Here is a 14,268-nt window from a genome sequence, read left to right as displayed (position 1 = left end):
TTACAAACCTTCCGCCAACTTATTGACGCAATATTTTGCTTACCCGACAAAGGTTAAGGAATTTTTAAAGGATAGTTACACCAAACGAACTTTCAACAAGTGACAACGAAAAACGACGAAAAAAGGTCACTTATCAAAATATCCGGCTCGAAGGACCAAAAAATGTGCGAGAAAGGGGAAGTGGACTGTATAGAAATTTCGAAAGAGCAACGAGAGGAAAGTCGGGATGGTGAAGGAACGTGCCGGAAGCAAAATATGGCGTCCCGCGACAAACTAATAAATAAAATGAAAAAGCACGCGAAATAATAGCTGCTGTAGGAAGCTCTCACCTGAGAACTCCTCGTCTGCTGCAGGGCAGGATCTTAGGGCGTCGGTAACGGGCACCGTTGGCTCGAAGTCTTCAGCTCCTCCGGAATCACTGTTAACTCTTACCTCTGGTGTCGTACTTAGCCTTCAGATCAGCGCAGGGGTGCAGGGAGGCTTCAGCAGCAGCACTGAGCTTACGTTAAATTTAAAAACTACGGTTTGAAGGAAAGCTTGTAAAGTTTGGGCAGCGTAACGGCTGTTACAATTCAAATTCTTAAAATAATATTAAAAAATAGAGAATGAATGGCGCTCCAGCTGACGAGTCAGCTGGTTTTGTTATCGAAAAAGTGGAGGGGAGCGGTTATTCGGATGTCGGTAGTTATAACAATTAAGGTGTGGCCACCGTGAATAAAAAATATTAGGAGGTAAAGGCTCCTGACATCTGGCAATACTGAACAGTAAGCTTTAGCAAAGCTTGTGTTATGGTACTAAGCAACGGATAAATACAATTATATAGATAGATACATACTTAAATACATAGTAAACACCCAAGACCCGAGAACAAACATTCGTATTTTTCATACAAATATCTGCCCCGACACGGGAATCCAACCCGGGACCTCAAGCTTCGTAGTCAGGTTCTCTAACCACTCACAAACTTTCGCATTTATAATACAAAATATACAATACGCTAAGATGATACTATGTGGAATCTAAGCACATACTTTGCTTACTTATCAGTGTGTTCCATACAAAAATCAATCGGATCTTCAGACAAGAGCAATGGCACTTTCAGACTCTGTATCTTACTTTCACTTATTATAGCCACATCCTTCTTTATATCACTATGATACCGCTTCACATGGTTATCTAAAAGCGACTTTCTTATCGATGTATAATCACACAATTCACATTTGAAAGGTTTAACACCAGTATGTATAGTTTCATGGCACAAAACACTATCTTTCCTCGAAGCTTTGTATTCACAGAACCTACATTTTATACCGTTACCTAAATGCATTATACCATAATGCCGTTGCAATTCATACTTATGCTTGCACGAATAGGTGCAAGCCGTGCATTTGTACGCATAGTGACACTTCTGATGTGTCACAAACTGGCATTTATACTGCGTTGTAAATTCACAAGCATCACAGAACAACAGTGTATCTGATAGACTCCGTTTATTGTGCAACGCTATTTGATCCTTGGTTTTAGTTGAGAAATCGCAGTTTACACACTTATATGGTCGGTTATGGCTTCCTGTATGATGTCGTTGGAAGTGTCGCTGCACTGAAGCTTTGAACTTCGATGTGTACGAACACATGTGACATTGGAACGGTCGTTCTCTATCCTCGGTTTCTAGTACTTGTATGTTGTTCCAGTCAACGCAATCTGGGTCTAAGTTATACTTGTTATGATTCTCCAGCTCTGTGTTCGGTAGATAATTCTGCATGTCCTTTTCGATGTAATTCTGATATGACATTGCCATTTGGGATACTTTCTCGTGGAAGCTTGTCATAGTTTTGTCTTGTATATCTTTCATTGTTTCCTGCTCTCCGTCAAAAGTCTTTCTCTTCGGATTTGTATATATTTCATTATAATGATCGACTTTATGTTTTTTATAAGCACACATGAAGTAAGTTTCGAACTGACAGTATGTACATTTGATTGCTTCTTCCCTCTTGCCTCTGTTTTGATGAATCTTCAACCTCCATTTAGTTTTAGTTGAAAAATCACACAGATCGCACTTATTTGCCTTCTCCGTGACCTCATTGTGGATTTTTGCTAAATGTCTAGTTATATGCCCTTCAAATTTGGTTGTAAAGGGACATTTATCGCATCTGAATACCACAGCTTCTTTATGCACCTTGCTATGTTTGATATAATTATGTCTGTATGCAGTTTCAAAAGGACACTCCGGGAACGGACATTTGAACTGTTTCACTGTCTTATGCTTACGCTTGTGACTGTTTAAATTCCATTTGTAATACGTAGTATACTCGCAATCTTGGCACTTGTGTAGAGTCAATGGTTTTCCGTTGTCCATGGGTTGGTCTCCATTCATTTCGTGGTGTCTGATTGCTATGTGCCGTTGTAAGGCTGTTGGATATTTGGATTTGTACTCACAGCTGTTGCAGGAGAACGCTTTGTCAGAGCTATGGCCGAGGATGTGGAGTTCCAGGCAGTTTTTGTAAGCTGTACTGTAGTCACATTGATCACATATTAAGTTCTTCGGTGCCTTCTTTGAGCGCTTACTCCTTGTTGTCCTGGAAACAACAAACCATTTCATCATCATCATCATCATCATCCCAGCTTATGTACGTCCCACTGCTGGGCACAGGCCTACTCTCAGAATGAGAGGGGTTGGGCCGTAGTTCTCACGCGGGCCCCGATTGAGAAGGCAAAAGATTTACAAAATATAAACTGCCAAAACCCTTTAGAGATCATTTTGTTTGTCTGTCTGACAGCTACTAGTGTCTGCCACTAGTCACAGCTACTAATGCCTGCCACTAGTCACAGCTACTAGTGCCTGCCACTAGTCACAGCTACTAGTGCTTGTCACTAGTCACAGCTACTAGTCCTGCCACTAGTCACAGCTACTAGTGCCTGCCACTAGTCACAGCTACTAGTGCCTGCCACTAGTCACAGCTACTAGTGCCTGCCACTAGTCACAGCTACTAGTGCCTGCCACTAGTCACAGCTACTAGTGCCTGTCACTAGTCACAGCTACTAGTCCTGTCACTAGTCACAGCTACTAGTGCCTGCCACTAGTCACAGCTACTAGTGCCTGCCACTAGTCACAGCTACTAGTGCCTGCCACTAGTCACAGCTACTAGTGCCTGCCACTAGTCACAGCTACTAGTGCCTGCCACTAGTCACAGCTACTAGTGCCTGCCACTAGGCATTAGCACAAAACAGAAAGGTACAGAAATCAATCTACATAAAAAGTGCGCTCCAGCAATCGAGATTGGGACCAGTGGGAGCGCAAGTACCATCCGCTTGAGACACGCGTCTGTGAACTTTTTTGTGCAATAATGGAGGATGCGAATTTATTACACTTTGAAATATAATAATCGTGCATTTCGCCATGTCGAAATCTTCGCAAGATATTTTCTGTGACAAATTTGTAATATAAAATGACATTAACATTAAAATACTTTTTAATTGCAGGCATTGCTTGCACAGGCCTCCTCTCAGAACAAGAGGGCTTGGGCCATAGTTCCCACGCGGGCCCAGTGCGGATTGGGAACTTCACACACACCATTGAATTGCTTCGCAGGTTTGTGCAGGTTTCCTCACGATGTTTTCCTTCACCGCAAAGCACATGAATTTCGAAAAACTCAGAGGTGCGAGCCGGGGTTTGACCCTCAGCTTGAGAGGCGATAGGTCAAACCACTATGCCACCACGGCTTCTGTACTGTAAAATACTTTAGTTATTATTAATTATATTTCCATTCTTCCCGTTTCATTCTCAACAGTAAATCCAACAACCAGATAAGAGTGCCACTACCACAATAGTTTTTTGTGCATAAGCCATAGTTGACAGCCCTAGAGAGACCGCCGAGCGTAGTTATGGAAAGTGAAGTACGTACATGAGATTGACTTCTGTACCTTTCTGTTTTGTGGCATTAGTGTCTACCATACTATTAGCCACTGCAAAGATTTGTGACCTTAATTACTGCTACTAATGAGTGCCATAACCACAGCTAATTATCTCTGCCTGTTAGTCTTGTCCACTAGACTGTGACTAGTTTCTGCTATTAGTCACCACTACTAGTCATGAATAGTAGTCACTCACTGTCGTCTGTTTTTAGACGACCAGATGGCCTAGTGGTTAGAGAACCTGAGTATGAAGCTTGAGGTCCCGGGTTCGATTCCCATGTCGGGTCAGATATTTGTATGAAAAATACGAATGTTTGTTCTCGGGTCTTGGGTGTTTAATATGTATTTAAGTATGTATCTATCTATATAATTATATTTATCCGTTGCTTAGTACCCATAACACAAGCTTTGCTAAGCTTACTTTGGGACTAGGACAATTGGTGTGAATTGTCCCGTGATATTTATTTATATTTATTTATTTACTGTCACATCAGAACACTCACCGCTCCTCGACCAGCTCTGGCTCTTCGTCCACCTCCACCTTGACCCAAACGCTGGCAAACATGCTCATCATATCGGCATCCTTGTCCCTCTCGTCCAGTTCTGGAGGCTTCTCTGTCTCTGTCATGGTTCTGAAGATGGGAGAAGAATAATGTTACGTACTTTAAGGTTGCACAGGTGATTGTCAATGTATACAGGGTCACAGAGTACATATATAACAGAGACACCACCTAGTACAAGCAAATGGTATCACCCTAATACTGGCTATTCAACTGGCTATTTTTCTTTCCTTCGATTTTCCAATAGATGGCACCAGTGAGAACACAAATAACACGATACGTATTGCCATCTAGTGAGACACTAAGGATACGTACGGTACACTGATAACAACCAACAAGCTCACCAACTGAGCCTAGACGACTAGAGATACGCATGATGTCCCTGTCTTATTTACGTCAGTAGAAGAGAATGGCATGTTTCTCTCAAATAGTTTCGACGAATGTGAGCAAGCGCGGGGCAAGCCCAGCAAGCGCATTCCGGTTATTCGCCATCTAGCGTCACAATTGCAAAACACTACGAAAGCCTCATAGCTGAAATGTAGCCAAATGTAGCCTATACTTTCGTATCCTCAATTTATTATTTTTATGGTGTTTCTTATCTTCAAATTAAGGTTGATGTGAGTTGTGTTTATAAAATATATAAAATATGCTAGTCTTTATTTTAATCTTAATATTTCTACTTAATTCGGCTTATTCACATTTTATAATTTACAAATGTTAATAGTAGTGCCATCTATTGCTGTTTTTTTGTATTAAATATAGCTTGTAGAGATTGGTAGGCCATGACAGGGTGGAAAGTTGACTTGGGGCAGCAATACTGGGTTAAGACACTAACTTTGGTTAAAATGCTCAGTTTTTAGTTGTCTACATACTGTTTAATTTTCTTTAAGCATAAAGCATTCATATTTGTAAAAAAACAACATGCGAAATTTTGCAAATTAGTACCTTACAAACTGTATGGAAAAAGTTTTCTTTGATTGGTGGGTGTTCTAGTACTCTAACCTTAGTTGGTCTCCAAGAGTGTTTTAATCCTTGATAGAAATGGAACCGATTGGCATTAAAAAAAAAGTCAAATTTGTTGATTTTCTCTCTGACTGTACATTTTATCAAAAATCTGTGAATGTTGATTGTCATCACTCAAAAAATTAGTAAAGGTCTCCTAAGAGCATTTTCGCGGAGCAGCAAGGGATTTAGTAGTTGCCCTTGCTGCCCCATATCAAGTTTCCACGCTGTATATTGTTGATAATTATCAACAATATATACAGTCTTTGACCATGCGGCTTTGAATGCAAGGTTCAATACAGTGATTAGGAGTTGAGGAATTCAAGGAGAACAAGTATGTCTCGTACATAATCTGCAAATGATTGAGGTGATCAGTTTGTTTATTATTATTATTGAAATAACACACTAGCAGCTCTTAGAGCTGATGCGGGTACATCACTGCACTTGTGTTTTTAGTCTTTCTTTTTTAAGTGTTTGTTTGTTTGTTTAAAGCAAATTAAATTTGAAATTTACAAGTTCTGTGGTAGCAAACATTTAAATATAATATAATAGTATAATGATGAAAAAAATAATTTATTAATACATTGAAGAGAAAAGATAATAAAAATATACAAGATAAGCATGAACGTAAGAAAAGAGAAACATAACAATTAAAATAAAAACTAACTAAACTACCTACATTACAAAAAAGACAAATAAAATATATTTAATTACTGTACATACAAATACCAAAAGAACTATAACTTTAGTCAAATAACTCGCGCCTCCGCCTTCCCGCCCAAAAGGTGCCCATAACGCCAATGACAAACATAACTGAAAACACACACATGACTGAAATGAAAAAACTACTTTTTTAAGATTTGTTGAGTTCATTTGATCTCATTTGGCTATGTTTTAGCGCACTAAATATAAACATTTGTTGATTTTGACTGTTTAATTACATTTGTAAACCACAAAGTTATTTTTGTTAAAGTATTTTTTTTATATAATAAACAATGTTAATTGAAAACGGAGTAGTTCTTATTTAGTGTCCATTACGCATAATATTTTTCCTTCGATAAAATCCAATGGAAATATACTATAAATAGAAAATTAAGTAAAAAATCCATTAACCTTTTTTTTACTTTATGCACTTTGGCAAAGTAAACTATAGGAAAACAGTTGTCCAATTACAAAATTGTACCATTGTACAATTACAAAACCTGAAAGCCCGTACAATCTACTCCTCAAATAGCATGTTATCTATGTAACTTCCAACAACAACATACTTTTATTGGGTGTATAAGTTTGAATTCAATTTTCTCATAATCACCTTTTCCGGCTTTTGAGGTTCAACATTTTTTTTTAAATATCTATTAAACCTACAAGCAGTTTATTACATGGTTTGATAGCTAAATGTAAGTAGATTATGGGGATATCAATAACTCAATACCGAAAACAAGGTACCTTTTCCCAGATAACGCCACAAATTATTTCTTGTGTATGTAATAAAAAGGCGGGAGTTAAACAAGGTATGTATAGTTATCTAATTAGATTTGGAACATCATAAAATTTGTAAGTTGATTTATTTTTCAGAAGAACAGTGGTCTTGTGTTAAGTCTAACAATAAATCCACTTATGACGCTCAGATCAAGTAAAGTAAAACAAAAAAAAAGATCAATACTTACCTGTGGTTGGCGACAAAAAAATACCCGGTGTTGGATTGGAATGCAAAAAAAACTTAAAAAACTATAGCGCGGTAGGGAGTAGACCTATTTATTGCACTAATTGAGAGTAACACTGAGTTTTAGCATGGCTATAAGGGTTTTTAAAGGCGTATTATATATCGTCCCCTTACAACCAGAATCGCTTATCTGCATGAAATGTAGTTTCGAGAAAAAACGCATTTAAAGGTTTGCATGCTCTAAAAACCTATAAAAGCTAGTTATACTAAAAACATCTCTGTGTTTCTATTTAGATAATTTATCCTTAATAGGATAGGGCTATGTTATTTACTCTATACTCGCGCCGAGTAGGTTAAAATAGGGCTTTTCTTCAAAAGGTACTGCAGATAAGCGATTTTGCCTGTAGACACGTTTTTTTTTATCTTCTAAACTAGCAAGTTTACGCAGATATATTGGATAAACTATCATTTTAAATCCATAATTAAAGCATTTTTTCGCCGAAATACACTGTTAAAATGCTTACATGTTTTATACAATTTAAGTTTTTAGTTAAGTCTCAGCGCAAATAAGAGGTATTGGCTGTAAACAAATCGGAATTTACCTCTTAAGCGCGCTTAAAAGTGCAAAATATTTCTAAGATGTTTTTGACTCTAGGCTTTTTTTTCTGTTTTCTAGCTTATATGCAATGTAGCATTATTCTGTTTTGTTTTTATCATTCAAAGACATATAACTTGTATTTTTCGAAAGAGTTCCATCAATCTATTTCAACAAATAGGTACCAAATAGCCCAAAAATATAAATAAATGAAAACTAGCGAGCTAAAGTCTTAAATTAGTAGTTATTTCTAGTATATGTGAGATATATTACGTTATTCCTTTAATATCATATGTGCTGCTTAATACATTTAATTATGGAACTTTTGATTACATGCATACACCAAAAAACATATTTTATTCAAACATTTTAATAAAAAGGCACTTAGCGTCTCAAGGCTCAAAGTAACCACTCAAACAGTCATGAAAAAGAACCGTAATGGTAATAACATCAGTCTTCTTCTTCATCAAAACGATAACGAGCATGGATATTCAGGTTTCGATGAACTAAATAGAAAAACATAGGTATAACCAAATCCAGCAGACCGTCGAAATGAACCGCGAGTGTCATTTAGATACCTACTATTTACTACTTCGTATCGTAGGTACGTCGTATCAATGAATAGCTTATCACGGCATAAAACATTTACGTTGTCACACATTTTCATTGTCCTTGGCTTAATATTTGTATAGGTAATATTTTTATCAATTACGACATGTCGTCTGACTTTTTGAGTTTTGATACCAGGCCTGTAACTTTGCAAACCAACCGTCGAACAAGACAACTCTGTTGAACCTCTTTCAGTAGAGGAATTTAAACTACCTGCATTAAAAAGCTATACACTAATCCACTGCCAATAAGCGCAGCTAAAAAAATAAAGATTTAATGACTTTTTACAAAAAAAATGTTATACCGGAGATTCACCATGGCTGGTTGCACTGGCCTGTGATGAAGACGTTATTGAGCGTGTGCCGGACGTAGTCACAGCTGAGACAAGCAGTGATGAAAATAACCTTAATGGTAATAATCATCAGTCTTCTTCTTCATCACTGCTTGTCTTAGCTGTGGCTACTCAAACCAGCCATGGATAATTAATATTACCTAAGCCAAGAACAATGAAAATGTGTGACTACGTAAATGTTTTATGCCGTGATAAGCTTTTCATTGATACGACGTACCTACGATACGAAGTAGTAAATAAGTAGGTTATCTAAATGACAATCACGGTTCATTTTGACGGTCTGTTGGATCTGGTTGATATGTTTTTCTATAGCCGCGTATCCATTAGAGCAGCCTCAGGCCGAGCACCGCGAGCCGAGCCATATTTTGTCGGTTTTTTGGCCGTGCTCAAAGGAGCCTCAGTCTGAGCCGTGCCTTTGGCAGCGTCTCCACTTGCGCGGCCTCGGAGCGAGGCAGCCGCTCGGCCCGAGGCTGCCTCTAGTGGATACGCGGCTTATTTAGTTCATCGAAACCTGAATATCCATGCTCCTTATCGTCACCTGAAAGAAAAACACTGTTAAATTACGGCAAGTGAATCGCTGTTATACATAGATCTGTTCACTCACGAAGGCGCGCCCCTCCACAGCTAATTATTAATGTACACGAGAAAACCTCTTAAGTACTTACACATTGTCATTGTCTTAGTCTTAGTGTGCGTGACTGACGGTACGCTTGCGACTGAAGCCATGAGGACAAGTTCGAGCTACGCACACATAGACTTGTCGTACGGATACGTTTAGGTACAATTACAATTATAGAATGTGGAGGGGCAGACTTTCGTTAGTGAACAGATCTATAATTACCTAAATAAGTTTTTAAAAATTACTTATTATTAATCGTGCTTTCAAGCGTGTACAAACCGACTAAGCTAGCCTACACAAAGTGCACACTACTTTACAATACAGCGCGAAACGTCTAAGCGATACTTAAGCGATTTTGGCTGTAGCGCTTCTTATGGTCGAAGCAAACATTGTTACAAGCAATATCGCCTATATTATATTTAGTTTGTTTTCGCTGTTGCAATAATTGAAATATAAAGTAATGCTCAACAGGCGAAACCTACTAACATTATTTTAGCACTTTTAGGCAGTACTCAAATTGCATTTTTATTGAAATCTTAACATTCCAAAATCGCTTGTTTGACATTAAAATATTTTTGCTGTTGTAAAATAAAAAAAATGCTGTTTAACCGACGCGTAGTTGTTTTTTGGCTGTTGATTTTCTTAAAATCGGCTTTAAGTGAGCTTAAGAAAAACGTAACTCGGTATTGGAGTATCGTACAGTAAAACGGGTTTCAACAGCATGTAGATCTTGGAAAGTACATTCTAACGATATATTTAACTCAGTTTTGCCCAAAAGTGACTTTAAGCGATTCTGGTCGTAAGGGGACGAATATGCAGTTGGTTTAGGATCGTCTATTTTTGGTCATAAAAACATCGGTTGCGACGCACAGATTTTGCCTTAAAAAACATTGTTCTGTGAACAGTTGCAGTGTTAAAACCGATAGATTAGTGCATGAAATGTTTGGATAACGTACTTACCTTTCTATTTACAAAATAAGCCGAATAAAAATCACGATTTTTCTCATTCACGGAAAAAAAATCAATTGCTTTGTACAGACGTTCGAAAAGCTTTCTCCGTATTGCATGATTTTATCACAGAATTTAGTTTAAAATCTATTTAATATGTTTATTCCACATATTAAAAATGCTATAGTATACGAAACCTATTATTTTGATTGAAAAAATACACAAAACAATTTTGGATTCGGATAAGAATAAGACAATCTTAAAAAAAAAATATGTAGAACTAAAGTGCAAATATTTTCGAACGTATTCTCAAAGTCTTTTGCGTTTCGTTTTTTCCTTCGAACAGAAATGTCAAAAAAGTACAAAACATTTCATACTATTACATAAGCTAATAGCCAAATTATATTGTTAATTATGATTTGATTTATCGATCTTTCTATGTAACCTTAAGTTTAAACGATAAAATAAACATTACATAAATTATAACATTCGAATAGGAAAAAGTACGTATTCAAAAATCAAACCTGTGGAGTGCATGGGGCATGGCATGGGCATGCATGGCAACTTTTCAACTGTCAAAGTTTACTGTCAATAAAGTCGTGTTTTCGTTCTGCATTAAAAACATTGAAAAACCGCAAAAATGTACACAGAAGTGGATGTGTTTGTCAGTAATTACACTCTAATAGACCCTGAAATATACCAGCTATGGATAGAAGGCTGTTCATGTACGTACCACGCCAAATCTCTTATCAATTTTTCAGGAAGTTCTATCTGTAAAGACCGCTATTTCAACGCGCTATAAGTAGATTACCATCTGAATTAGCTATCGAAACGTTCGCAAGTACTACGAGGATCTCGATAATACGCCAATAAGTGGATTTAGTCATGTTTTAGTGATGAAAATCGTATTTTTACCTCAAGGTCTTCATTTTCGTTTCGCAACTTTGATTCATATTGGAATTAGTTTTACTGTGTATCAGCCGACTTAATTCCAGCCCCGGATTTAGGTTTTTTTTGAAACGGGGTAAAACCTTGATGGTGGCGCCCCCTCCCTTCAGTGTTTGAGAAAAACTGTTAAATCTGCCGATAAGTAGGTAGCATTTTTCTTCTTTTCTTTTTTTTTTGTCTCAAGGATTTGGCGCCCCTATGAAAATGCCGCCCGGGGCAAGTTCGCCCCCACTTAGATCCGGGCTGCCTTATTCAGTGCAAAAAATTGTTAGCTTTTGAAATGTTTGATGATAAAATTAATAATCTTAGATGAGTTGGATTAAAAAGAAAAAAACTGGCCAAGTGCGAGGCGGACTCGCGCACTGCGGTTCCATACTAATTTTAGACAGACAAACAAACATTATAACAAAATAATTCTATAAGGGTTTTATATTCCCAACAGAGGTATGAAATCCCAAAAAAAATTAAAAAAAAATTGAAAATAAAATTACAATAATAGCTTAAATAAATAATAATAATAATTATTATTATATTTAGCCTATAACTGTGTCCCACTGCTGGGCAAAGGCCTCTCCTCTTGACTTCCAATAAATAATAAAATAGCTTAAGGCCCAAAACCACGAAGGTGGAGAATTTGCTTTGGCAACTCATAAAAACCAAAATCTGAATGAATTTTAGTAAATAAGCATTTAAAACTATTGAAATTAGTCGGATATATCTATACCTTAAAAAAAAGAGTTCAAAAATAAGTAATTGTCATTAATTTAACAAAAAACAAGGTTAAAAGTCATAACGGGAACGCGTCCAAAACACCACCTTGTAACTTTAACTTACTTGAAAATGTAGTAACAGTCAACTTTAAATGTTTTCAACATACATTGTAAGTATTTTAATTCATACAAAATAAGTATTTTAAAATAACATAAACAAAATAAATTTATTTTAAACGCAGAATCAGTTAAAAGTTTGTCCAACAAAGTCTACGTCATATTCGTGAACGAAACAATAAAAAAAAAAAAAAAAAATATTCTTGTTACTAAATATACTTAGATAAATTGTGATTAAATTTTAATGGCTTGCTTGACACAATACAGCTAGAAAGCAAGATTTGATACTTTTATCAAAATATCAAGTTTTAAGTTTAAAAACTTTGACGGAGCTATACTTCCAAGAAGTGAATTGAAAGTTTATTTTTTTTTTACTTTGAATTCCTGAATTACAGTTAAAACATTCATATACTCTGAGACTGACACATTAGTTAACAATGTGACATATGTGGCACATTACAAACATAACAGTTCTGTACCTATACTACTGTCACAGTACAACCATGAAAAAAACTTTTGCGAGGTAATTTTGCCATGTGCCATATATGGAACATGCATCTGGAAAATAAAATCTCTTTCTCGGCATAGTGTTAGTGCTGTATAACTATTCAATAACATTCATTTTATGAGACTGCTCGCCTATGTACCATATGTGGAACATAGATCCACAAAATAAATGGAGCCCTGAAGGAAATGTGAAAAAGTGGCGATAGAATTTTTATTTCTCCAGTTTTTATTTTTTATCAAACGGACATTTTTGTTGCAAAATTTCCTTATAATAGATGGAACTAAACAAATGGATATAATATTAGAGTAGTAGTAGTATTTTGTTATAAATATAGTAAATCTCAATATTTGCATGACTTATAAAGTTTGAATGTATGAGACTCATAAATCATTGAACATCGTGTAATGTACTACATTTAAATCAAACAATTTAACACAGACTTAAGTGGTAACAAAATCAAATCTTAGGGTAAAGACGAGCGTAATTTTTGACTTGTGAGCCGTGTATTTTCGGTCGCGTAATTTTGGTTTCAGGTGTACAACTCATTTTGAGTCACCGTGTGGCACAAACTGGACATTTTTAATAAAAAAAACTTCACAAAAAAATACAAAATCAAAAAATTTCGCTCGCCTGGCCTTTACTCACCTTACCCTTACCATATTTACCCGCACAACCCCCCTTTTTACGTTTCGACGTTACGTTCTGACATTTTAAAATCTGTTTGTTATTATTAAGCCTTCAAATACAAAATACGAAATAATTGTTTCCTTAATTATTTAATTGTTAATTATTAAATGCAATGGAAATCCTGTATAACATAACAAACAGCAAAGTGTACTTGGACTCTCATAGTTATGTTTTAACAGCGAGTGAAGCTGTGTCCACTCTGCACCAACGCGGCATCGCGAAACAGCTTGGAGCCTCCGTGGAGCTGATAGCCAGCGATGTCTTGGATCATTACAGGTAACACAATAACTATAACGTCAATCTATCGGCACAATACAAGTAATAGGCAGTAGTTGCAGGTGGTAGGACCATGTCATAGGGCGGACACGCCATACAAAATACGCGTTCTTGAATCTACATAGGCACACGACGTCTGTACACGCGTCAATGTGTGCGTAAGACACACAGGGCTGACTATCGCAAAACCCTAGTACTATAGGGTATGTAGGTATGGCTTAGATGTGTAAATAAATGTAATCGTAAAACATATTTTTATTTAAAACTACTTAAAATGTGTCTGTGTGTCTACGATTTAAGCATTATTATTTTAAATTACAATAATATATACTAAATACTGAACATTACTTGAACGAATTAGTTACCTATTAAGTTTATTTCAAGTATTAATCGCGATACTTTTAGTGATCGAGCGATAATTTTAATGCACAGTATATCCACATTTCGCAAAGTTATTGCTCCCGAACTTAGTGCCGTGCGACGGTGCGACCGACATACATCGCGTTGCGCGCCCGACTGCTTTCCTGCGGTTTTCCTGTAATCTGCGCTTGAGGGGTGGGGTAACTCGAACCGGTGCGGGGCGGAGCGTGGCCATTCTGTACGTCAGTATTATTTATATTCTGTGACCATGTGCAAGGTCCGCCCGGATTGCTACCCACCATCTTGCTCGCTAAACCTCCCATGAAGCAGCAATGTTTACACTGTTGTGTTTCGGCGTGGAGAGTAAGACAGCCGGTGAAACTACTGGCACATGAGGTATCC

The 14,268-nt window shown here is 36.8% G+C and overlaps 2 protein-coding genes across 3 annotated transcripts in view; one reads left to right on the top strand and one right to left on the bottom strand.

Annotated features, from left to right (window-relative positions):
• Positions 1–812: 812 nt before the first annotated feature.
• The window catches only part of LOC141443736 (uncharacterized), a 13,632-nt gene continuing 176 nt past the window's right edge, over positions 813–14,268 (bottom strand). Inside the window, exons 1-3 of one of the 2 annotated variants that reach the window (XM_074109085.1) lie at positions 10,273–10,361; positions 4,416–4,544; positions 813–2,576 (exon numbers count right to left, since the gene is read on the bottom strand). In XM_074109085.1, the coding sequence (XP_073965186.1) occupies positions 1,037–2,576; positions 4,416–4,540 (1,665 nt within the window). In that variant the 5' untranslated portion in view covers positions 4,541–4,544; positions 10,273–10,361 and the 3' untranslated portion in view covers positions 813–1,036. Of the gene's footprint in view, positions 2,577–4,415; positions 4,545–10,272; positions 10,362–14,268 lie in introns of those variants that run through there. The other variant, XM_074109086.1, reaches the window with a different exon arrangement.
• Fibp (acidic fibroblast growth factor intracellular-binding protein) overlaps positions 10,841–14,268 on the top strand; it is a 19,292-nt gene continuing 15,864 nt past the window's right edge. Inside the window, exons 1-2 of the mRNA XM_074109087.1 lie at positions 10,841–10,985; positions 13,410–13,506. Of these exons, the coding sequence (XP_073965188.1) occupies positions 10,901–10,985; positions 13,410–13,506 (182 nt within the window). The 5' untranslated portion in view covers positions 10,841–10,900. The remainder of the gene's footprint in view (positions 10,986–13,409; positions 13,507–14,268) is intronic.

The sequence above is a fragment of the Choristoneura fumiferana genome, chromosome 28 (genome assembly GCF_025370935.1).
Source record: "Choristoneura fumiferana chromosome 28, NRCan_CFum_1, whole genome shotgun sequence".
Classification (NCBI taxonomy): Eukaryota; Metazoa; Arthropoda; class Insecta; order Lepidoptera; family Tortricidae; genus Choristoneura; species Choristoneura fumiferana.
This window is presented reverse-complemented; position numbering and strand designations above follow the sequence as displayed.